At 54.5% G+C, this 24,929-nt stretch overlaps 2 protein-coding genes across 5 annotated transcripts; both read left to right on the top strand.

Annotated features, from left to right (window-relative positions):
• The first annotated feature begins 287 nt into the window (after nucleotides 1–287).
• RABGGTA (Rab geranylgeranyltransferase subunit alpha) lies at nucleotides 288–6,386 on the top strand. Of its 3 annotated transcripts, XM_007986339.3 has the most exons (17): nucleotides 311–429; nucleotides 749–805; nucleotides 969–1,079; nucleotides 1,458–1,582; nucleotides 1,774–1,961; nucleotides 2,221–2,424; nucleotides 2,764–2,847; nucleotides 2,936–3,018; nucleotides 3,107–3,208; nucleotides 3,313–3,418; nucleotides 3,512–3,563; nucleotides 3,733–3,821; nucleotides 3,973–4,061; nucleotides 4,155–4,271; nucleotides 5,047–5,160; nucleotides 5,419–5,506; nucleotides 6,161–6,386. In XM_007986339.3, exons 2-17 carry the CDS (start codon nucleotides 803–805, stop codon nucleotides 6,307–6,309), a joined length of 1,704 nt encoding a protein of 567 aa, XP_007984530.1. In that variant the 5' UTR covers nucleotides 311–429; nucleotides 749–802; the 3' UTR covers nucleotides 6,310–6,386. The 3 variants fall into 3 exon arrangements, with proteins under 3 accessions (XP_007984529.1, XP_072866958.1, XP_007984530.1); XM_007986338.3 differs by having other exon boundaries at nucleotides 288–805; XM_073010857.1 differs by having other exon boundaries at nucleotides 310–429; nucleotides 3,313–3,563.
• Nucleotides 6,387–8,515: 2,129 nt separating this feature from the next.
• Nucleotides 8,516–23,245, top strand: TGM1 (transglutaminase 1). 2 transcript variants are annotated; one of them, XM_007986320.3, is made up of 14 exons: nucleotides 8,516–9,879; nucleotides 10,029–10,217; nucleotides 11,199–11,447; nucleotides 11,828–11,946; nucleotides 12,075–12,182; nucleotides 12,630–12,804; nucleotides 13,206–13,344; nucleotides 13,486–13,589; nucleotides 15,905–15,993; nucleotides 16,470–16,623; nucleotides 16,734–17,015; nucleotides 17,163–17,323; nucleotides 17,698–17,834; nucleotides 22,786–23,245. In XM_007986320.3, exons 1-14 carry the CDS (start codon nucleotides 9,489–9,491, stop codon nucleotides 23,012–23,014), a joined length of 2,526 nt encoding a protein of 841 aa, XP_007984511.3. In that variant the 5' UTR covers nucleotides 8,516–9,488; the 3' UTR covers nucleotides 23,015–23,245. The 2 variants fall into 2 exon arrangements, with proteins under 2 accessions (XP_007984511.3, XP_072866957.1); XM_073010856.1 differs by lacking the exon at nucleotides 8,516–9,879 and having other exon boundaries at nucleotides 9,910–10,217.
• Nucleotides 23,246–24,929: the final 1,684 nt, after the last annotated feature.

Below are 24,929 nucleotides of genomic sequence, written 5' to 3'. Positions count from 1 at the left end.
TAGAGAAAATGACAGGCAACTCCACCTGTTAGATTTGACATATAGAAGGGTGTCAGTGTGGCCAGGGTGAGGTCAGTGGAGTAGTGAAGGTGCGGGTTTCTGGCTGTTGGAGAAACCTCTTCCACTAACTACACTACATTTTGAGTTGCCAACTGGCATGGTCCTCCCCACTATTTCACACGCACGCTACAGTCGCGCGTGCGCACTCGTACACACTAGGTGGCTAACAGGTACGAGGCGTTTCCAGACAGCGAGCGCAGAGCCCCGCGCACGCGCCTCCGAGCCGGCCTCCTCCGTCGCAAGTCCCTCCCCAAGCCTTCAGAGGGCGCTGCGTTTCGGTGAGCCAGGACGTGGCGCCACTCTAGCCGGCGCCTGGGCTCTGTGGCGGGCGCCGCAGCTCCGCATCCCCCGCGCCTCCTCCCAGCGCAGGTGGGTCCGCCCGCGGGGGGCGGGGGTGCCCGGGAGCCGTGGGACGGGCGGGGAGCGGCAACCTTTGGTGCGCAGAGTGGTCCCTAACGCCCAGGTGCCCCGGCTCGGGCTCTGGCCCGGGCGAATCGGGCTGTAGGAAGGGCCATACGGATGGAAGTTCTAGTCCGGGTGTTCGCCTCTTGCTGAACGTGCAAAGCCTGTCCCAGGACCTCTTTACACCCTGGGGGTCTCTGCCCAGGCACGCTTGCTGCTTCCGGGACACCGCTGTGGGCGGTGCTAGTAGGGGGCGGGGCTACGTGATTGACACCTCTCTCTTCAGACTTCGAGGGCTACCACTGGACCCTTCCCCTGTCTTGAACCCTGAGCCGGCACCATGGTGAGAACCCTGAGCCCAGCCCTTCATCTCCGCACGCCCGCGCCTTCACCCGCAGTGGCCGTGCACTTGGTTGCCCCGTATGAACCTAGGGCTCCACAGTGTGGGGCTTTTGCAGGTCAGCTCCTGCAAGGCAACCTGCCTTCCAACCCGTTCACCCTTATAGCACGGACGCCTGAAGGTGAAGACGTCAGAAGAGCAGGCGGAGGCCAAAAGGCTAGAACGAGAGCAGAAGCTGAAGCTATACCAGTCAGCCACCCAGGCCGTCTTCCAGAAGGTGGGGCCCTCAGAGGTAGCCCCGACCCCAAGTAGCTCTCTTAGTATAGTATGGAGGCCAAGAGCTGGTCCCTAAAGTCAGACTGCCTAGATCCAGTTCTGGGTTCTCTCACTTATAACTGTATGACTTTGGACAAGTTGCTGGATCTCTTTGGGCCTCAGTTTGCACATCTGTAAAATGGGGCTAATAATTGCACCTACTGCATAAGGCTGTTGTGAAGATTAAATGAGAGAATACCTGTAAGGCCATAAAGCATGGTTCATAGTACCTGTTGTATAATGTGGGATTCACAGAATATTGGGTGGTTTTAAGTTTACGTTATTTAGTCCAGTAGTGGGAAAATGATATGATCTCTTACCCTGCCACCTATCTTCTCAGCGCCAGGCTGGTGAGCTGGATGAGTCAGTGCTGGAACTGACAAGTCAGATTCTGGGAGCCAACCCTGATTTTGCCACCCTCTGGAACTGCCGGCGAGAGGTGCTGCAGCAGCTGGAGACTCAGAAGTGCGTAGGGATTCAGGATCTCGGAAGACTGCCCTGGCCCTGCGCCTACACTGCGTGGGTCCAGGGGTGGAGGAGAAATGGGGCAGCCAGTGGCATAGATGGAGGACAGTAGGGGGCTGGGTGCAGAAAGTGAGGGATGAGCTGAGGTTGAGTGTAGGAGAGCCCTGACCCCCCTTCCCTTCGGGGTACAGGTCTCCTGAAGAGTTGGCTGCTCTGGTGAAGGCAGAACTGGGCTTCCTGGAGAGCTGCTTGCGGGTGAACCCCAAGTCTTATGGCACCTGGCACCACCGATGCTGGCTGCTAGGCCGCCTGCCTGAGCCCAACTGGGCCCGAGAGCTGGAGCTCTGTGCCCGCTTCCTGGAGGTGGATGAGCGGAACTGTACGTGCCTGCAGATTCTGTCCCCAGAGCCCTCACCTGCCCACATTCTGGTACTGGGGCCTCAGTAAGGCCCAGAATGGGGAGGGATATCCAGGATGGGTCCACTGAGCTGGTGCTGGAAGGGATGTTGGAGTCAAATGCCTCCTCCGTGGAGTGCACTGAAGTGTTTCTAGGAGTTCTCTGAGGGGACTCTAGGGGTCCCAGCCAGGTAGCTCCTCTTGCCTTGCCTCTAAGATATGCTGTCACCTCTCCCCTCCAGTTCACTGCTGGGACTATCGGCGGTTTGTGGCCACACAGGCCGCCGTGCCCCCTGCAGAAGAGCTAGCCTTCACTGACAGCCTCATCACCCGAAACTTCTCCAACTACTCGTCCTGGCATTACCGCTCCTGTCTCTTGCCCCAGCTGCACCCCCAGCCGGATTCTGGACCACAGGGGCGCCTCCCTGAGGATGTGCTGCTCAAAGGTAAGCAGGGTCAGGGGTCCTCCTTCCTACAGAAGGGAGGACTCTGCAGTGCCACCCTTCCAGTCCCCATGCCTGACCCTGTTCCTGAACCTGTCACTCAGGTTTATTGAGCACCTACTTCATGCCTGGCTCCAGGGGTGCCTAAGAATCAGTCCCTGACTGCAGGGAGCTCAAGTGTCTGATGGGGAAGATAAAACTGACATACATAGCCCCTGTGCAAGGACAGCATATAAGTGACACTGGGGGCTGGAAGTACTCCAAGGAGAGGGTAGGGTGTTGGAGTGGCCAGGAGCCCACCAGTGTCCTGACCACAGCCCCATGCCTCCCGGAAACCTACAGAGCTGGAGTTGGTGCAGAATGCCTTCTTCACTGACCCCAATGATCAGAGTGCCTGGTTTTATCACCGTTGGCTCCTAGGCCGAGGTAAGCATTGAGGAAAGGGGCTGGGTGTTTAGGGCTTAGTAGGAATGGGAGAGGGTTTAAGGAAATCTGACACTGTGTCTCCCTGCAGCTGACCCCCAGGATGCACTGCGCTGCCTGCATGTGAGCCGGGACGAGGCCTGTCTGACTGTCTCCTTCTCTCGGCCCCTCCTAGTGAGTCCTGCAGCTTTTGTCAAGAGCACTGTGGGATTGTGGGCCTGGTGCTGATGGGGCTGAAGTCTGTCTTTGTCCTTTGTGCCAGGTGGGCTCCAGGACGGAGATCTTGCTGCTCATGGTTGATGATTCTCCCCTGATTGTGGAGTGGAGGACCCCAGATGGCAGGAACCGGCCCAGCCATGTCTGGGTATCCCAGGATTGGTGGGGCAGAAGTGGGGTCTGGGGCAGGGCTGGGTGGGACAATCAAAAAAGTAGTTAGGCCGGGGCATTTCCTTGACCCAGTACTCGCAGCTCTGTGACCTGCCTGCTGCCTCCCTCAACGACCAATTGCCCCAACATACATTTCGCGTCATTTGGACAGCAGGTGATGTCCAGAAAGAATGCGTGCTTTTAAAAGGTGATGGAACCTGCAGCCTCCACCCCTTGCAGCAGTCCCCATCACTCTTTTCCTCTCCAGGGTGCACCCTTCAACCACCTACTCTTTCCCCAGGCCGCCAGGAGGGCTGGTGCCGGGACTCCACCACGGATGAGCAGCTATTCAGGTGGTGATAGGGAAGCACAAAACAAGGAGAGGGGCTCTGGACTCTGGGCATTAGGCAGCCAGGGCAGGAGGTTGGGGCCTCAAGGAGCTGTTTCAGTCTAGATACTGGGGATGTTGACCAGTGCTTCAGGGCTGCGGGCCTCAACACCACCCCCCCTGCCCACCCTCAGGTGTGAGCTGTCAGTGGAGAAGTCCACAGTGCTGCAGTCTGAGCTGGAATCCTGTAAGGAGCTGCAGGAGCTGGAGCCTGAGAATAAATGTGAGGCCCCATTCCGTGAGAGTCTGCTCCCAGAGCCCGCTGAGGGAGCCCCTTTCCAGTGTGGCCCTGAGAGGACAGCAGGAGGGCCTCAGGAGGGTGGGAGCAGAGGAGGATCCAGGAGAAACCCTCCTTTTCCCCGCCCTCTCCTCAGGGTGCCTGCTTACCATCATCCTGCTGATGCGGGCACTGGACCCCCTGCTGTATGAGAAGGAGACCCTGCAGTACTTCCAGACCCTCAAGGCAAGTTGTGCCCGCAGAACAGGCCAGGGGGAGGCCCAGCAGGCAGGAGGCAGGCGGCTGACATGCATACCCTGCCCACCCCATCCACTCCAGGCCGTGGACCCCATGCGGGCAGCATATCTGGATGACCTGCGCAGCAAGTTCTTGCTGGAGAATAGCGTGCTCAAGATGGAGTATGCTGAGGTGCGTGTGCTGCACCTGGCTCACAAGGTATGAGCTACCACACACGCCTTCCCCTGGCCCTCATCCTGCTGGCCTCCCCACGTCCCTGACTTTGCCCCTAGTTTCAGGTGCCTTCGTGGACTTCCTCCCAATCAAGATAGAGTTCATCCCTCCCTCCCAGCTTTCTCTTCTTCCAGGCCTTTCTGTCACTCAGCCAGTTCTTCTTCTTGTCACTCACTTTCAAATCCCGAGTCACCAGGACCTCCTTGTGTTGCTTCTTCCCCAGGCTGGTCACAGCTTCATCTTCCTTCAGAATGACCCCTAGCCCACTCCTCCCACACATTCCAGCACATCTCACCCTGGAGCAACCCCCAATACCTGAAGGCCAAATACTTTCCAGAGATTCCTGAGAAGTTGTCCAGGCTCCACTTTTCCTAGTCCTTCCCAACACATTAGTTTTATCACATCACCACAGCCCACCTCCATTCCTGCCAAACTCATCTCTGCCTCATCAGGACCAATCCCCATGGGGGACCAGTCTTTGTTTACCCAGCACCCTCCACTGGCCCCTGTACCTCCGAACTCCAGGTCTCCTCCTCCTCACCCACCCCACTGGTTACCCCACTCACAGCACTCACTGTCCCATGTCATGTACTGCTGTGGACTGTAAGGTCAGCTTTCCATGTGCTCCCATCCTCTCCTTGGCTGGGGTCCCCAAGGGTCTGTGGGGCACAGAGGGCATGTGCCTAATAAACGCTGGCTGAAGACCCTCTCCCAGGTCTCCTGGGAAGCCCATCACCTCCTTCCTCCCTTCACCCCCCAGGATCTGACAGTGCTCTGCCATCTGGAACAGCTGCTCTTGGTCACCCATCTTGACCTGTCACACAATCGTCTCCGAACCTTGCCACCTGCACTGGCTGCCCTGCGCTGCCTTGAGGTAAAGTACCCATGTCTCCATCCCTGTCATGGGTGGTTCTTTTCCTCTTCCTCTACCTCAGAAGTCTGCCCATCCTACAAAGAGATGTGCAGGACCTTCCACCTCGAACAGGTAACTGCGTGCCTTCCACCTCCATCACGCAGCCTGACCCCGTGAGCCCCTCTGTGTGCCGTGGGCCTGTCAGCCTGAGCTCCTCAGTTGCTGAACCATCCCCGGCTAACAGCGCCTGTCCTGCCTCCCTGCCCTCCCTGCCCCCAGGTGCTGCAGGCCAGTGATAATGCCATAGAGTCCCTGGATGGCGTCACCAACCTACCCCGGCTGCAGGAGCTGCTACTGTGCAACAACCGTATCCTTCCTTCTGGGTGCCTTTCAGACAGTGGGTAAGGTGAGGTGCCACCCTGGGGAGGAACAGACAGCAGGCAGGGTATGTGCCACCCTCTGGCAGGGCAGGAGACAGGGGCTCTGTAGTGTGAGTTGAAGGGGGAGAGCCTGGGGCTGTTGGGCTATCACTGACTTGCACTGGTGGAGTTTGGCAGAGTGTAAGTGACTTTCTTAAATCAGAGTTCACAAATGGGCAGCCTGCAGCTGTTCTTCAGGTCCATGTAGTTTTTTGAAAATCAGGAAGTTTCATACTTTAAAAAACATCTAGAGTTCTGATTCCCCCCTTAAAAATTGGAAGTTAGAGCAACCTTACACTGGTATTTTCACTCAGCAGCCCTTGGTCGTTGCTGAATAGTAAATGTCTCTTTGGACCAGGCTGGTCCCTCCACCACTCCCCTGATACTACACTAGTCTGCTTGGAGTGTTGTGGCTCATTCTTTCTTGGCTGACCCTGTGGGCAGATGTTTGCAGTCCCTGCCTAGAGCCTGACTCCCTCCAGGGAGCACATGAGATGCCCATCAAACAGACTTCCAGGCAACAGTCCCCAGCTCTTGAGGGTACACAGGAGCAAATGAATTGGGAGGAACCTGCCAAGCTTTCCTTGACTCTTCTGCACAAGGCCTCCAGCAACCTGCAGCGCTCCAGCCTCTTGCCTCCTGCCCCAGGCTGGTCCTCCTCAACCTGCAGGGTAACCCGCTGTGCCAAGCGATGGGCATCTTGGAGCACCTGGCTGAACTGCTGCCTTCAGTTAGCAGCATCCTCACCTAAGACGCCCTGCCCCCTACCCTTGCCCTTTAACTTATTGGGACTGAATAAAGAATGGAGAGGCTCTCTCAGGCTACCAACCTGTTGTCACTGCTGCCACTACACCACTACCTTCATCACTACAGCCGTTTATTTTTGGAAAAGAAAGGGAAGAGACATGGGGTGTTGTCAGCTCATTCTTTCTGCGCCATCCTGTTGTTTCCTCTCAGGGAGAGCCAAGGCCTCAGTGTCTGGGGCAGAATTCAGGGTGAGGGCTGAGCTTGTGTTTACCTTCTGGTTTGGGGTTGGAGCTGGGACTGGGTCTAGATTCCAAGCAGGAACAGGGCTTGGGATCAGGTTCTGCTTCTGGCTGAGCAGAGCCTGAACAGAGCAACTATGAGTTTCTCCAGCTAGAAGCATCATACCAGTTTTTGCCATGACCCCTGCACCTTCCAGATGTTCTCTCTGCCCTGGCCCCCATTCGCCATAGCTGGGGAGGCTCAGGGGCTCCATGTTCCCAGGAGTGGGCCAGGGTGCTCTTGCTCCGCCCTGCCTGAACCACAGTATCGGTCCCCATGAGTAGCATTCTACGGTTGAAGTACCTTTGAGAATACTTGATACCATTTGATCCTCACAGAGTCTCAGGGAAGAGATTATTAGGCCCAGTGTTCTGATGAGGAAACTGCTGTTGAGACTTGCCCATGGTTCTCGGCCAGAGCGCTTCAGCACTGAAACCAAAGTTGTCTCTACCCTTGGTCTAGGATTCTAGACTCATGTTCTTGCTTCTGTATCGCTAAGGAATGGTTGGGCAGCGGCCTGGCCTCAGCTTCTTGAGGTGCAGAGCTGAGTGTCTGCTCCCATGGTGTCCCCCCACACATACCATGTACACACCCTGTCCTGACATAGACAGTCCTGAGTGGTGGTGGGGGGAGGGGACTGGCTCAGGGGTTAGGGCACTGACTCAAACCTGGCTGGGTGGGGAGAGAAAGATTGATTAAAGCTAGGGAGAGTGTGACAAAGGCATCCTCCTGGTTCTCTGGGATCCGCCTGGGTCCACGTGTGCTCACACACATCCGGACAACCAGGGCCCTGCCCCTTCCCGTATCTGCAGTGATGTGGAAACACCCAGCCCCTGCACAAAGCCCTCTGGCTGACCTGCCTGGAAGTCTGATATCCCCTGGTGTGTCTACTGAGGTTGTTGGAGGTGGGGCACTGGCCCCCACCCCCAGGCAGGTTCTGGTGCTTGGAGCTGGACAAGAAAAGGCAGTGTGGGTGTGGAGGGCTCCCTGCCAGTTCCTGAGGCCTCTCTGTCCCCACTCCCCATGGCGCCTCCCTGCCTGATGCATCACCAAATAGCCCCTCCTGGATTCTGCTTCCTTGTGTCTTCTTGTCAACCTGTTTTCACTGTCTTCTGCTCGGCGGCCCGTGGGCAGAGCTGGGACACCAGTGGGAAGGAAAGAAAGAAGGAAGAAGGCCCTGGCTGACGGGCCCAAGGACAAGACCCGAGGAGAGCCTCCCTGAAGACGCCTAGCCTCCTCCTCTCTGCCTTGGGATCGCCTCTGTGCCATCCTTGGTGTTTCCCCAGTGTCGGGGTGGAGTTAGGATGCACACAGCACAGGTGCCTGAGCCGGTTGGTCTGGATTCCCAGAAGAATTCCAAGTTAGAGAAAAGGGAATCCTCGAGTCCACATGAGCAGAGACTCCTCTCAGTGAGAGAAAGGTACTCTGTACCCCTGGAAGGGGATCTCAGTTCCCACCCAAGCCTGAGTGGAAAGGCCTAAGCCTCCCCCAACTCCCCAGGCTACAGTGGGGGTGGGGGATGTGAAATGAGATTGCTCCTACTCTGATCTCCCTAATCCCAAACTTGAGGGGCAGCTCACTCATGCCTGGGGCTGTAGAGCAGCTGGGAAAGAAGGGACAGACTTGGGGGTGCGGGGAGTCAGAATATCTGGTAGAGCCAGCAGGTCAGGGGTTAGCTGGCTGAGCCAGTCTGAGGGCCTCTCTGCTGATGTCACCAGTCTGCAACCTGGGATCCCGGGACCTCCCTGGGCAGGATGAGTTCCAGTACCAGGCCCCTGGGCCAGTTTCATAGGGCTGAGCCTGGGTTGGGCTTCATGGAGCTCAGTAGCAGGAGCCTGTGAGAGCAGAGGTAGGCAGCCTGAGCTTGGGACCAGAAGGTCGGCCAGACAGGGCTGTGGGTAGAAGGACCTGCCTGCCCCGCTGCCCTTGCAGCTTCTTCATCTGGGAGAAGGGGCTCCTCACATGCCCAGTCTGGCAGGAATCAGGCTGGTGCCAGGGGCCATCACACAGGTGGATCACACCAAAGCCCAGCCTAAGCCCAGACCTCACGCCTGCTCCCTCCCTAGCATCTTCTCCCCATTTCCCACTCAGAGGCCTCGCCTCTTCCCTCCACCCCTCACAGCAGTTTGGCCCCTCCTTCCCATATAAGTCACTTACCAGGCCTGTCCCATCCATCCTGACCTGTTCCATCTCAGCCTCGGGACTCAGTGCTGCGGTTGCCAACACTGCTGCCAGGTGAGGGGCCACCACAGGCACTGTAGTGCTGAACAGGCGGCCCACACTATCGGAGGCAGTGCCGGGATCCAGCACGGTGGGGTGTGGGCCAGCTGTGTACCTGTCAGCCCCAGCCAGGCTGTTCCCCAACACCAAGGCTCTGCTTTCCCTGGACGGGGCACAGCTCCGGGCACCTGCCATGCTCTACCCCTTCTGGCAGCCCCAAGTGGGGTCTTCCTTGACTTGGGAATGCCAAGGACCCCAGGCCCCGGGGCCACCTGTCTGTCTTGTGAAGAACCTTGAGTTGGGGAATTTCTGCTAACAAATGAGTTCTAGAAGCTGTCAGCATTGTGCACCTCTAGACTGCGGAACCAGCAGGTGGAGGGACCAGGCCCAGGGATGCTGGAGCACTCTGATGTGTGTGCAGCTGGGTCTTGAGGCTGTGACAAGTGTCCATGCAGGGAACTATGCGGATTTCCTGGGATGGATCCTTGAGTGGGTTTTTTCATTGGGCAGTTTTTCGGATGTGGTTTGGTGGAAGTGAGGGGAAGGCTTTTCTCTGCAGTGTGAGAAGCTTCTCTGGGTGAGTCTGAATGGTCTTCGGGGAGGGTCTCTGGATGTTTCTGGAGAATCTCTGGGCCAAGGTGGGATTGTCTCAGTCATCGGGCGGGGACCGAATCAGCTGTCTGGATGGAGGGTTTCTGGGTCAGCTGGCTGGGGCTACCTGGGTTAAGGAGCCACCCCCGCCTCTTCCTAACAGGCATGATGGACGGGCCACGTTCCGATGTTGGCCGTTGGGGTGGCAACCCCTTGCAGCCCCCTACCACGCCTTCTCCAGAGCCAGAACCAGAGCCAGACAGACGCTTTCGCAGAGGAGGAGGCCGTTCCTTCTGGGCTCGCTGCTGTGGCTGCTGTTCATGCCGAAATGTGGCAGATGACGACTGGGGACCCGAACCCTCTGACTCCAGGGGTCGAGGGTCCAGCTCTGGGACTCGAAGACCTGGCTCCCGGGGCTCAGACTCCCGCCAGCCTGTCTCCCGGGGCAGCGGTGTCAATGCAGCTGGAGATGGCACCATCCGAGGTGAGGCCAGTCTGTCCTCCTCAGCTGAGAGCTGAAAGGCTTTAATGGGACCAGAGACTCATCCTGGCATTTCTGGGGGGATAGGAGGCTAATGATGAGGGCCTGGGCTCCCCATGGGGTTTCACTGACCCAGAGCTGTGCCCTTGCAGAGGGCATGCTAGTAGTGACAGGTGTGGACTTGCTGAGCTCGCGCTCGGACCAGAACCGCCAAGAGCACCACACAGACGAGTATGAATACGATGAGCTGATAGTACGTCGCGGGCAGCCTTTCCGCATGCTTCTCCTCCTGTCCCGGACCTATGAATCCTCTGATCGCATCACCCTTGAGTTACTCATCGGTCAGTGGGGCTTGGAGTGGGAAGGGTGAAGGCCCTATGTTTGGTGGGGAGAGGCTGGCATTAGAGTCAGAGAGGTCTTTAGGCTCCTCCCTGTCCCACTCCTCACCTCTGCCAGATAAGGCAGGTGCAAGTGTGTGGTTGTGCCCCTGGGGGTGGGTCTCAGAGAGGATCTTGGTGTTTCAGTTTTTCCCAAGCCCATCCTCCTCAAGCCTCCTGGGGCATCGGTCTCAGAGTACTCCTCTTCAGGGCCTGCCTCAGTGCCTCCTTTGGCATTGCTGCTCTGTCCTTTCTGCGTCTGTTCTCATTCCCCAGGATGTGGCTGGTTCTCTCTCTCTCCCTCTCTCCTTCCATGTCCCCCATCTCTGCCAATTTTGTCTCCCTCTGTCTCTGCCCCTCTGTCCCCGTGACCCAGGGCAGGTGCCTCCCTCACCGCGTTGCTTGATGGAGCTTGACTTCTCAGGCTGGTGATTATGCTGCTGCCTGGGGCAGGCGACTCCTTTTACCCTTTGATTAGGGCCTAACCTTGCCCACCTCACCCTCTAATTTCCCAGGAACCCCTACCACCTTCACCAGGGATGCCCTGGGCTCTAGAACCTGCAGCCCCAGGGAGCAGGCAGGGTTGGCCTTCAGGATCAGGACTGCCCTTTCATACAGGGCAGGTGGATCTGCCCCTCCAGCCCAGGCACTGTGACAGGCAGGCAGAAGGTGACAAGAGCCCTCATCTCTCCTCGCCACCTCAGAGTTCAGTGTTAGGGGAACAGGTTTGGGATGTTGGACTGTGGCCCTGCCCTAACATGTGGGCAAGCATTGGGTGGGGACAGAGCTGCTCTGAGGGAGATTGTCAGAGAATAAGACGATGGCCCAATGTAGGGACATACACAGTGGCTCATACACATTTTGGGTGGGGCTGGGAGAAGTCCCAGGTTCCATCCCCTCTCCTCAGGGAGGCCTCACCAGCTAATTGTTGATTTCCTACTCTAGGAAACAACCCCGAGGTGGGCAAGGGCACGCACGTGATCATCCCAGTGGGCAAGGGGGGCAGTGGAGGCTGGAAAGCCCAGGTGACCAAGGCCAGTGGGCAGACTCTGAACCTACGGGTCCACACTTCCCCCAATGCCATCATCGGCAAGTTTCAGTTCACAGTCCGCACACAGTCAGACGCTGGGGAGTTCCAGTTGCCCTTTGACCCCCGCAACGAGATCTACATCCTCTTCAACCCCTGGTGCCCAGGTGAGCAGCTGGGGTCCGGAGCAGAGGGTAGATGGGAGGGAAGGGCTTCCTGCCCTCGGATGCGGCAGGGTGACTAGGTGCCTGACCCCAGGAGAAGCCAGCCTCCCATTGAGCAGATGAGAGGACCGAGGCCTGGTGCAGAAGGGTGGCCAGCCCAGGGTCACACAGCCAGCCACACCTCTCCTGGCGAAGGCCCCTGGCAAAGGCTAATCTCCTCTACCATCTCTCATGCTACCCCGTTCTCCTGCGGCAGTCCTGTCAGGCTAGGGGCATCCCCGCATTTTCTTCTGTGGACATGAGTCCTGCAGAACTGGCCAGGAGTAGGTGAGGCCCAGGGAGAGAACTGGAGGGAACCAGTTTTGTGTGTTCTGGGGACACAGAGGACATTGTGTACGTGGACCATGAGGATTGGCGGCAGGAGTATGTGCTTAATGAGTCTGGGAGAATTTACTACGGGACCGAAGCACAGATTGGCGAGCGGACCTGGAACTACGGCCAGGTATGATGCAGCTGGCCAGGGTCACATGCACCCAGGGGAGCTGGGGTGGGTGTGGGGGCTGGGGTATTGGAGCAGGGTGCTGGCCTAGGGTTCAGGCTGTCACCTCTGCCCTCCATCCCTCCTTCCAGTTTGACCACGGGGTGCTGGATGCCTGCCTATACATCCTGGACCGGCGGGGGATGCCATATGGAGGCCGTGGAGACCCAGTCAGTGTCTCCCGGGTCATCTCTGCCATGGTGAGCACCCTCATGTCTCTGAGTCCTACTGTGTGTTTGCCTGCTGCCTCGCCACACCTCCACCCTCATCCTGCCCTTTCTGGATTCCTTGAGGACCCCCAGCCCTGTCCCTGCCCTTGCAAAGGATACTTCAGGAAGGGGTATCCCTTCTCTTCTCTCCCTTGCCTGCCCCGCAGCCCGCCTTTCCTGGCTCCTGTCCCAGCTCCTGTGGAATGCAGGGCCAAACCCAAAACTTGGCACACCCAGGATTCACATTCCTGTGTCAGAGCCTGGGTGGGAGGGGGGCAGGTGGCTCAGGAAAGGGCTGGATGGAGCTCAGGCTGATGTCTGGATCCTGAGGCATTTAGGGGTAAGGGGTGGTTGCAGGGTCAGGGCTGGGCTAAGGACCACATGGCAGGTCCTGAGCCCCTCCTCCACCTCAGCCCCGTCTCATCCTGTCCTGGGCAGGTGAACTCCCTGGATGACAATGGAGTCCTGATTGGGAACTGGTCTGGTGATTACTCCCGAGGCACCAACCCATCAGCGTGGGTGGGCAGCGTGGAGATCCTGCTTAGCTACCTACGCACCGGCTATTCCGTCCCATATGGCCAGTGCTGGGTCTTTGCTGGCGTGACCACTACAGGTAGTGGAGGGACTGGGACAGGAGTGGCACGGGCCCTATAGGGAGAAGAGAGGAAAGCCAGGCTTATCCAGCCCTGCCCAGCTGTGGCTACAGTGCAGGGTGCAGGCGGGGGTGGATGATAGGCTGGTCTTAATTATCATTAATTAGTGTTAACAACAGAGAGAGGCCTAAGGGAATGGAGGGAGAAGGGACAGGCAGGGACTGAGCCAGGCAGGTGGCCTAGCTTCCCCTGACCCCAAGTGCTCTGTAGCCCAAAGGCCTTCTGGCCCCGGTGACCCTGACCCTGGCAGTCTATGCCCAGCTTGGCAATCCTGGTTGCCCTTCTGCCCCTAATATTCCTGACACGATGCCTCACTTGCCCCCAACCCGTGCCTTGAACCCCAACCTTCGCTCCGCCACAGTGCTGCGCTGCCTGGGTCTGGCCACCCGTACTGTCACCAACTTCAACTCCGCCCATGACACAGACACATCTCTTACCATGGACATCTACTTCGATGAGAACATGAAGCCCCTAGAGCACCTGAACCATGATTCTGTCTGGTGAGCTGGGGTGGACTGCCCATCTGTGCTGAAGAATGGTGACCTGAGCTTTGGAGGTGGAGGGTGGGCAGGGGAGGCTGGGGAAACCGTGGACTCCTGACCCTGGGGCTCAGACCCAGCCCCTCCTCCATGTCCATCCAGGAACTTCCATGTGTGGAACGACTGCTGGATGAAGAGGCCAGATCTTCCCTCGGGCTTTGATGGGTGGCAGGTGGTGGATGCCACACCCCAGGAGACTAGCAGTGGTGAGCCAGGCCCCCCTACTTCCCACCATGCCCCTGCTCATCTCCTGCACCTGAGTAACACAGTCCAGAGTGTCAGTGCTGGGCTAGGCTGGAGAGCTAAGCCCTGTAACCCCAGGGCTTCTCAAATGGGTTTATCAGATGAACCACCATGTGGACGTTAGTTTATTTTTACCTTTCTGTATAACGCTCTATTTGCCTAAATTTTACTTATTTATAATGGTTTATTTTATTTATAATGGTTAATATACAAGGGAGGTTCAAAATTCAAAGCTGTAAGAGTATTCGGAGAAAGAGAATTCATATTCACTATTCTTACTTGCTTTTTAACTTACATATCCTGGAGATAATTAATTGAAGGACCCTTTTAAAGTCATTTTGATAAGTAATAATACATGCTTGGAAGGAAAAAAAGTGTGGAATTGAAGAACACAAAATGTAAAGGTTCCCTATTCTCTCTCAGGAGGTATTTGAGGTTTTTTCCAAAAATATTTTTAAAGTAAATTTCTAGGTTCTACCCCAAACCTGATACATTAGACTTTCTAAGGATAGATGCTAACAATGTATGTTTTTGAAAGTTCTTCTGGTGATTCTGACGATCAGCCAGACTTGGGACCCACTCCAAAGGGTGACCAGAGAGATGGAGTGACGTCCTCTGGGGCACAGACTGGTAGGTCAGCAACAGAACAAGTCCAGTCCTTTTAAACACATACTCTCGCTTTCACCAAGTTCCTTCCTGTCTGTTCCATTGCTCACTGTGAATTATATATACAGTATAGAAAAAAGTCAGGGCTCAGATAGGTTCAAAGAAGAAAATAGCCCTTATGACCCTGCCTTAATACATGATTACTATTGATACAACCCACGGGTCTCTTTTCTGTGTCTACATACATGTGTTTCTGCAGAAATTAGAACTACCATACACTCTGTTCTCAAACACACCCCCACCCCTTCCTACCGTGATACTCCAGCCGCAGGCCACGAGGCCTGCCCTGCCAGTTGCCTTCTGTCCAGCCTCTCCCTTACTCACCCCAGGTCAGAGAGTCCTCCCTAGCCTACATTCCTCCCCTGGCCTCTTCCCAGCGCCCTCCCTCTCACTCAGATATGTGAACACAGCCCCCTGAGCGGTGCAACCCAGTGATCCCTGTGATGCTGAAACAGCCTGGCCCAGACACTGGCAGATCTGAGCTCTGGCCTCCAACTCTGGGAAGTGGTGGGGTGGACATCAGGCAGGGGGCTCGGGGCCAGCCAGACTGGGGCTTGATCCCAGCCTGATCACTTCTCAGATATATGCGCTTGGGCAAGCACCTCGCACTTTACGGCTTTGGGGTTTGGATGTAATTTGGGGATAATAGATACCACATAGGGTGATTGGGAGGATTAAATGAGAAATTCTCTATCTGAAGGGACCAGCAGCATGCCAGAAGCGTAGTAGCTACTCAGAAAGTCTTAGCTCCTTTCATTCTCCCTGCACCTCCTGTCTTGTGAGATCCTGGCATGCACTTCGCCTTGCTGTTTCCCCGTCTGTAAAGGAGGTGTAGTGTTAGGTGTTGTCTAAGATTCTTTCCTGTTGGATGGTACTCACTTCCCACTCTCTCCTCTCCTGCCAGGCCTCCTCCTGTCAGCCTATCTCTTCTAGGCAGCCTCCTGAGTATGATAAGGGCAGACTCTATTTCCCACCAGCTCCCCCCAGTAGAGAAGGCAGCAGGCTGCAGAGCTGAGGGTTGTTCCGCATCTCTCTGAAATGGTGGTGGCGGTGGCGTCACTATTCACCCCCCACAAGCGAATAGTGACAAGGTGTACTAGCAGTGGCAGGGCGATGGCAGCTTCAAGATTGTGTATGTGGAGGAGAAGGCCATCAGCACACTCATTGTCACAAAGGCCATGAGGCAGGGCCACTGTAGACTCTGGGTTGGTTACGATAAAGAATAGGAGGTCCTGTCCTCTGGGGGTCACAGACGGTGGACATCCAGTGTCAGTCAGCCATGAAAGAGTGTGTCAGGGACTTGGTTATCAGGCAGGCTGGTCTGCACATCTGTACCTTGCCCCCGTCCTCCAGCAGAGCAGCCTGGGCTGAGGAAAGCGAATTGACAGCCAAATGGAGCCACTCTCTCTTTGTTTTCCATACCTGTGTTGCACTGGCTGTCAACTGACCCCCAAGTGTTTGGGTGAGGGCTGATGGCCTTGTTCCAGAGGCTACCAGGCAGTGGGACCAGGCCTGAGTGGCTGGGGCTGGGGCCTTGTGTGGACCCCACCCAGGATCTGAAGGTCCCTCTCTGCCTTCTCAGATCTCTCGCCTTTGTCCCACCTCACTCTAGGCATCTTCTGCTGTGGCCCCTGCTCCGTGGAGTCCATCAAGAATGGCCTGGTCTACATGAAGTACGACACGCCTTTCATTTTTGCTGAGGTGAGGGCTGGACTGCAGGTGCCTTCTTGGGCTTCGGTAGTGGGTTCTTTGGTCCCGACTTCACCGCTGACTGACCAGCTGTGCGACCCTGGGCAAGTCACTCATTATACAAGTCAGTTTCCTCACCTGTAAAAGGCGATAATCAAGGCTGCCTTGCTGCTTGTACTCAGGATCAAAAGAGATAATGGGTATGAAACTGCTTTACTAGTCGTAAAATCAGCCAATGAGCGTGAAGAATTACTGTTATTACTGCCAAAGTGCTCTGAGAGGAGCTTCCCAGACCAGCTTCTTCCCTGCGCTCTGGCCTCATCTGGTTCGTCTTGGAAAGTCTCCCCTTGGGCTCTGCCAGGAAGCTCCCACCCTTGGGACCAAGCCCTGTTCCATAGCTCCTGGGATCAGGGGAAGGAGGCCGGGAGTCAGGCCACCCTCAGACCCTCTGGCTCACTCATTCCTGTTCACCCCCACCCCTCCCACAGGTGAATAGTGACAAGGTGTACTGGCAGCGGCAGGACGATGGCAGCTTCAAGATTGTGTATGTAGAGGAGAAGGCCATCGGCACACTCATTGTCACAAAGGCCATCGGCTCCAACATGCGTGAGGACATCACCTACCTCTATAAGCACCCAGAAGGTACCATTCCCCCAACCCAGCCAGCTCTGGGCCCCATGACAAGTGTTCCTGTCAAGTGCTCGCCCACCCAAGTGGGAATTGGAACCTCACCCTTGACCTTCAACCCCCAGGCTCAGACGCGGAGCGGAAGGCAGTAGAGACAGCAGCAGCCCACGGCAGCAAACCCAATGTGTACGCCAACCGGGGCTCAGCGGAGGATGTGGCCATGCAGGTGGAGGCACAGGACGCGGTGATGGGGCAGGATCTGATGGTCTCGGTCATGCTGACCAATCACAGCAGCAGCCGCCGCACAGTGAAACTGCACCTCTACCTCTCAGTCACCTTCTATACTGGTGTCACTGGGACCATCTTCAAGGAGACCAAGAAGGAAGTGGAGCTGGCACCAGGGGCCTGTAAGTGCTCCTTACCCAGCCCTGCCCCCTGGATGGCTGGGCACCTCAGGGCTGTGGACATGGAGACCCCAGGAGCAGTGGGGAGTCCCTGGGGGAAGCCGGATGTGGGGAAGCAGGCCTCAGTGACGCCATGCCTCTTCTCCCCAGCGGACCGTGTGACCATGCCAGTGGCCTACAAGGAATACCGGCCCCACCTTGTGGACCAGGGGGCCATGCTGCTGAACGTCTCAGGCCACGTCAAGGAGAGCGGGCAGGTGCTGGCCAAGCAGCACACCTTCCGTCTGCGTACCCCAGACCTCTCCCTCACGGTGAATGCAGTTTGCTGGGGTGTGAGGGGTGGTCAGAGAGTGAAGGCCAGGGGATAAGGACATCAGAGGCGGGCGCTAAGCCAGGAGCAGGCTGGCCTGATAAGCCTTTGTAGGAGAAGGTCAAGGACTGGCTCTGGGGCCTCAGTTTCCTCATCTGTAGCATGGGATCTTATGTCTCTGGTTCTGTGACAGCCTTTGTTGGGGAATAGGCTGGAGTTTCTTCTCTGACTTCTGGGGAGTCTTCTCTCAGGAGGATAAATGTGGGGCATGGGGAGGTTTTGCTTCTAAGCAGATTCCCCTCTCTGGTGCAGTGTACGGTCCCGTGTGTTTGACCAGGGTCTCTGACATGGGGGATGGGCCTCTTTTTCTCTCAGTTACTGGGAGCGGCAGTGGTTGGCCAGGAGTGTGAAGTACAGATTGTCTTCAAGAACCCCCTTCCTGTCACCCTCACCAATGTCGTCTTCCGACTCGAGGGCTCTGGGTTACAGAGGCCCAAGATCCTCAACGTTGGGTGAGTCTTGCCTCTCCTCCTGCCCCTGCTGCCACTCTGGCCTTCCCCACAGGCTGCCCTAGTTCCCAGCTTTGCTTCCTCTCTGTCTGGGCAAGTATGTTCTGTCAGGACCTAAACAAGCAGGTTGGGGCCAGCTAGCAATACCTCCCTACCCAGCTCAGTCCCACCAGCCTTTAGGGAGACCTCCTGGGCACCTGGTGCTGTGCTGTGTCCTTGCCCTGCCTCACTATCTAATTAGGGAGCAAAAGCCCCACATAGGAATCGTTAGTAACTCATTGCTAATATTTGCCTAGTACTGAAGAACTGACCAGGCACTTTCAGGAATATTATCTCCTTTGGACACAAAAACTCATTAAAGTACATTAGAAGGCCAGGTGCGCTGGCTCACGCCTGTAATCCCAGCACTTTGGGAGGCTGAGGCAGGCAGATCACTTGAGGTCAGGAGTTTGAGACCAGCCTGGCCATCAAGGTAAAATTCTATCTCTACTAAAATAAAAAAATTAGCCATGTTTGGTGGCAGGCACCTGTAATCCCAGCTACTTGGGAGGCCGAGGCAGGAGAACCGCTTGGACCCAGGAAGTATAGGTTGCAGTGAGCTGAGATTGAGTCACCGCACTCCAGCCTGGGTGATAGAAGCAGACTCCATGTCAAAACAAAAACAAAAACAAAAACACATTAAAGATCATCATATGATTAAAAGCAAAGTTTTGGGCCGGGTGTGGTGGCTCACATCTGTAATCCCAGCACTTTGGCAGGCCAAGGTAAGTGGATCACTTGAGCCCAGGAGTTGAAGACCAGCTTGGGCAACATGGTGAAACCCTGTTTCTACAAAAAAGTTTTAAAAACTTAACCAGTGTGGTGGTGTGCGCCTGTTGTCCCAGCTACTTGGGAGTCTAAGGTGGGAGGATCACCTGAGCCTGAGGAGGTTGAGGTTGAAGTGAGCCATGTTTGTGCTACTGCACTCCAGCCTGGGCGACAGAGTGAGACCGTGTGTCTCTATTTCTCTCTCTGTCTCTCTTACACACACACACACACACACACACAAGCAAAGTTTTGGAACCCTAAGGATATGGGTTCAAGTCCCAGCTCTAGCACTTACTGGCTATATGCCCTTGGGCAAGCGGTTTCTCTCCTTCAAGCCTCAGTGTTCTCGTCTGTAAAGCAGGGATAGCAATAGCCCCTGAACCTAGGGTTGTTTAGTGCATTGCTTGGCACAAAGTTAGTGCTCCATTGGTAGTTATTATTTTTATTATTGCCATTATCACCCCCACTTCCAGATGGAGAAGCTGGCGGTCACGTCTCACGTGGTCTCACAGCTCGTAAGGGGCAAACTCTGCTCTACCCACTGTGGTGCATACCATGCACAGGCTCTCAAGCTCATTGCTTGTTTTGTGCCATGAGGGCCAAGTAGCAATTCCAGAGGAGAGAATCCCATCCCTCAGGCCCTTACCCAGCCGTCTGGGCCTGATCCTGGGCTGGGCAAGCCCCTGGGTGCAGTGAGGGCACACACATGCTGCGTTCCTGGGCCTGTGGCTGTCATCTTTGATACAGACTCACACGTGCTGCCCTGTCCCTCCCTAGGAAAAGCACAGAGGGAAAGCAGAGCAGGCCAGAGCCTGGCCTTCTAGATCAGCCTTCTGGGACAGGGGCAGGCTTCGCCTTCAGACAGACAGCTCCTGAGAAAGAACAATGGCTTGGGGTGGGGAAACTGAGGGGAGGAAGCAGAGGACCCCGTGCCCACCCCTCCCTCGCAGCTCTCCTGGTGGTGGCCGCCACCTTTGCCGTGAGGCCAAAGTGGAGAAGGCAGCTATGTTGATCTTTGCCCCAGCCTGGGCCCCTGGGAATGCTATGATGTGTCACAAAGGAGGGCTTTCCTCATGTCACCCTACCACAGTCTCTGGCAGCTCAGTGAACAGAGCCTGAACCCCCCGGATAGCCTGCTTTGCTCGTCTTGCCCAGCAGACATCTCTTACTCACACCCCCACATGGTGGGGAGGGGGAGCTTCCTCGTCCTAAGGCATCCCCAGAGCTGGACTTGCCTCAGCAGCCCCACCAGGCCTTTGCCTCTTGGCCCTGCTTGGAAGTAAGGAAAGGGCCACTGTGCTGAGTGTTGGGGGACCTGTTCCCTGTCTTTACCTGTAGAGTTTGTGTGAGTCTACCTACAGCAAAAGATAGGGTTGGACGATGGTTTCTTAAGGCAGATCCTCCCTGGTCAGTCTGTGGCTCCTTAGCTGCTGTGAGCCCAGAACAGAGCCTCCAGTACAACTGGGAGCCTCCAGAGGGACATCTCTGAGCTGTTGGTTCAGATACATAAGATTCCAAGATGGGTGTACTTTGCCTCTCATTTGCACATCAAAGGCTGTGGCATGGAACCCCATTATAGCATAAGGTGTGCCACCCCAGTGTGGTGACTGGCCACTTAATAAACATTCCAGAACTCACTCCTCCAGATGGCTGTTGTCACCACCAAAAGCAGTCACCAAGGAGGCTGGAAGTCTGTTCCAAACCCTTCCTGGGAATTTCCCTTAGAGTCTGAGTCATATTCTCTAGAATGTCCTCAGAGTGGTCAATCTGCCTTCTTCGGGGTAGATTTGACTTTGCGGAGAGACCTGAAGTCACCAAGAGCTAAGACTAATTAATAAGATAAGCGAACAGGTGGGTAACTGCTCTTTTCCATCAGAACCGAGGCATGCTGTGGAAGGAAGGACAGGCTGACTGTTGCGTCACTGAGCACACGTGTGTGTGCATATGGTTTAAATGGCTCTGAAGAAGAGTCCAGGAGGAGTTTTAAAAATGTTTCAAGCCTAGGCAATATGATTGAACAAGTACACAATTGGACAATGCTCATTTCGATGTCTAAGTTCTGGTATCCTTGTCGGGGAGTTGGTTTCACGACCCACACTCAGTTTCAGGAACATGAAACTGAAAGGAACATGAAACATGAAAGCCAGCTTTAGCAGATGGCTTGTACTCGGCTTCAACTCACAAAAGAGGTGTGGTAAAGTCCCCACCTCACACTGAGACCAGGGGAGGGAGAGATCTTGACATTTCCACCTAGAAAACAGTTTCTCTTGAAAATAATCAGTTATTGCAATGTAAAGGTTATTTTCTGAAATATTACAGTTCAATTATGGTATAAATAGACTTCTGAGGGCTGGTCTGAGCTTGCACAACCTTGAATCTTGTATCTATGAAAAAGTTAGCAAAAATTAAGAATGCAAATTTGTAAGCAGTCAGGACATAGCCTAGCCATTAAGTTATAGACTTAATTTATAGACTTCCTATCATACTACATTCAATTATATATCCCTGCCTCCCTCCTTCAGGGAGCTCAGAAGCACCTTCAGGATAATCAGATCCCACTCCTCCTTTTACTTTCACTTCCATTTTATGACACGGAAAGTGAGGAACAGAGAAGTTAAATAGCTTCTCCTAAGCCTCACAGTTAACAAGTGGTAGAAAAAGGAGTAGAGTGGTCACGGGAAACCCCTCAGAACCAGGCTCCAAGACAAATGCTTTGCCCTGAAAAGAACTCATCCTTGGAGTTAGGGATGTTGGCTCATTCTCTTAGAGGACAACAGTGACTGCACAGGTTCTGTGTCTGGAAAGGGTCCCCAACAGCAGGCTTGGGTTGAATAGGGCACCAGAGGTAAGGTTTAGGCAAAGGCAGGAAAGACAAATTCCCACAGGCACGAGCAAATGCAATATAAATGTAATCATGTTCAGTGTATAAAATGAAACGTTCAGATTGCTGGAATCGCTCAGAGAAGGGTGAGGTTCCTTTTCCTAGAGGCAAGAGGTGTTCAGGGGAGCCATCACTGAGGAAGTGGTGTGCCAGGCCTTGGAGGAAAAGTAGGCCTTCACAAGGACGCCCAGGGTGGGGAGGCAGAGCTGTGTGCTCATTCCACACAAGGCGAAGACTGCAAAGCATGACTGTGGAGGTGAGTCTGGGGAAGACGGCATTCAGTAGGGCTGCTCAGCAGGAGGAATGGTGGGGGATGATGAGGCTGTGCAAGTAGCAGGGGCTGAGTCAGACTGAGCCTGTGTGTCAGGTTAGAGGGCCAGGATCTCGTGCCACAAGCACCAAAGGAGCACTAAATTCTTGAAGGATTTAGTTCACCTCTGAGTGGTTAGCAGAACAGAATACAAAAGTGGGATGGTAGGCAAGGAGTCCCATTAGAGGACAAGTGAAATCATGATTCCCAGGGGAGGTCTGGGAATCCATTTTTCAGAGGCCCATGTGGAAAGGAGAAAATGAAAACACGTTTGTGTGTGTGTGTGTGTGTGTGTGTGGTTTGTCCACCTGCCTGTCTCTCTCTCTCAGACATACATACACACACACACACACACATGGGTTTATGTCCATTTAAAGATGTCTGTTGTCTGTTCTTGGGGAGGATTTTCCTTTTTTTCCAAAGATAACATCCTTTTAATGTTTTTGTGTGTGAAAATGCTCTTTTGTTCTTTGGAACGATGATCATAGCAGAGAATAATTTCTTTTCTTCAACCTATGCTCTTGTCAAAACTGAAAGTATTTGGAAATATTGTGTTGGGCCCCCAAAGTCTCATTTTGAAGTTTTCTTGGTTTTTGAAACCCCAGGTGAGATGAGGATGTTCTGTCTAGGGCAGGAGCAGTGGTGATGGAGGGGATGGCATGAGAGGCCTCTGCGGTGGCATCAGCAGTCTTTGTCCAGGTGGATGTGGGAGTAGGGAGGAAGGAGTCCCAGACGATGGGGAGAGTTTCAGCACAGGCAGCTGGTGGGTGGCTGCTGAGCTGGCTATGCAGAGGCGCCCTGGGGCTCCTGGTCTTGGGTGTGGAAATTTCAGGTGAGCCTGAAATTGTCTGAATGGGTCCACCTCCTGCTTCTTCCTCCTGACTGCCCTCGATCAGCTCTTACTTCCCACTCCACCCCCAATTACTCCAGGCCCATGACCTTGTCTCTGCCCACAGGGACATCGGAGGCAATGAAACAGTGACACTGCGCCAGACGTTTGTGCCTGTGCGACCAGGCCCCCGCCAGCTCATTGCCAGCTTGGACAGCCCGCAGCTCTCCCAGGTGCACGGTGTCATCCAGGTGGATGTGGCCCCAGCCCCTGGGGACAGGGGCTTCTTCTCAGACGCTGGAGATGACAGTCACTTGGGAGAGACCATCCCTATGGCATCTCGAGGTGGAGCTTAGCCCTGTGCCAGGAGCAATCAGACTGGAGTCAGATGAGCAAGGACACTGCCCCAAGATGGGGGCACACTACAGAGCAGCTCCCCAGGAGCTCAGGTGGGGAGTCCAGGGCTCCTGGAGACGGAGTCAGTCTTCATTTGCACTAGCGGCACAGATGCTAATAAACTGTTTTTTAATGAAGCTGCTGCTCTGTCCATCTTTCAGTCCATGCCACACCAAGATGGATGGAACCATGGTCTGTCCCAGGGCTGCACATGGCCTTTCTATATCATCCACTGACAGGGGCTGGTGTCCCTCACCAGAGAGAGGGAAGCACAAGGGAAGTTGAGGCTCAGAGAGACAGAGTCGATATTCTTTGTATAACTCTCTTCTACCTGGAAATTTTCTTGTAGGTGAGTTTTAGAGGATTTTGGCTTTGGTTTGAATGAAACTGTTCCCTTACCTCAGGGTTTTTCAAGTGTAGTGTCTAGACCACCTCTATTACAATCACTGAAATGTTTATTAATAATCCAGATATATGAGCCCTAGCATAGACTTCATGTGTCAGAATCCCTGTGGCAGAGGCCCAGAACAGACTCACCAAGAGTTTGACTCCTGTGTATACTAAAGATCAAGAACAAAGTCCTTTCATTTTTCTTTTCAGCTGTTCTTTTTTCTGCATTCCCACTGTCTACGTTCTTCTTGGGCCAGCAGTAGCCATGAGATCATGTACCTGATATTCTGGTCCTGAATGCATGTCTTCTTGAACCTTTAAGTTTAGAAGGCTTTCAAGACAAAGGGCTCATGGGGCAGGAAAAAGAGAGCTAAAATTGAGCTGTTCCTACTAGCTATAAACACATGAACAAGGTGCATACCTTGAGGTATCAGTCGTGTAACATGCACAAGAAGAAACAAGCCCTTCCCTTAAGGTGCTCCTGTCCAGTGGGGGTGGCAGATATGTAAACATTCTAAATACAGTAAATGCTTACCGGGAGCCAGGCTCCAAGCACTTTATATTTATGAATTCATTTAATCCTTACAACAACCTTACGAGATACATTCTGCATGGTAGTAGAGGGATGTTCAGGATGCCGAGGGGCCCAGAGAACTGTGATTCTGCCTGGGCTGATACAGAAAGGCTTCATGAAGGTGATTACCAGATGACATATGAAAGATGAGAAAAAGTCAAGTCCAAGAGGCAGAGGACAGAGGAATCACCTACCACGTGTAAAGCACAGACATGCGAGACAACACAGCGTATTTGGAAAATGCAGACAGCTGGATGAGGACTGGCATATGGGTACATGATGAGTACAAAGTGGCAAGGAATATGCTTGAAGAGGTAAGCTTGGGCCAGTTCATTAAAAATCCTTTTGCCATATTTAGGAGTTTGGACTTCCTTCTGAAAGTAAGGGGGAGCTTTCAATTAGGGATGATATGATCAGTTTTGCATTTCACATGATTCACGATGAAAGCAACATAGAAAAGAAATTAGAAGGGTTGGGCTGGAGGTAGGAAGACTAGAGTCCTCTTGGGATGAGAGACAGGAGAACCTGAATTAGGGTAGAAGTAGTACCAATGGAAAAAAAAGGGGGGGGTGGGTTTGAAGGTTGTATAGGAAATAAAACTGATGAGACTTGGTAATAGATTGAATTTGGAGAGGAGGGAGGGCAGAGATAAGGGTGGTGCCTGCATTTCTGACTCATGGGTGCCATGAACAGAGGTTGACATGCACAGAAATTCGAAGCCCAGGAGGAAGACCATATTATAAAAGGGAAGATAGGCTGGGCCCGGTGGCTAACGCCTATAATCCCAGCACTTTGGGAGGCTGAGGCAGGCGAATCACAAGGTCAGCAGTTCGAGAGCAGCCTGGCCAATATAGTGAAACCCCATCTCTACTAAAAATACAAAAAAAAAAAAAAAAAAAAAGTCAGGCATG

This window comes from Chlorocebus sabaeus, chromosome 24 (assembly GCF_047675955.1).
Source record: "Chlorocebus sabaeus isolate Y175 chromosome 24, mChlSab1.0.hap1, whole genome shotgun sequence".
Taxonomy (NCBI): Eukaryota; Metazoa; Chordata; class Mammalia; order Primates; family Cercopithecidae; genus Chlorocebus; species Chlorocebus sabaeus.
Note: the sequence above shows the minus strand (reverse complement) of the source record. Positions and strands in the feature narration are given on the sequence as shown.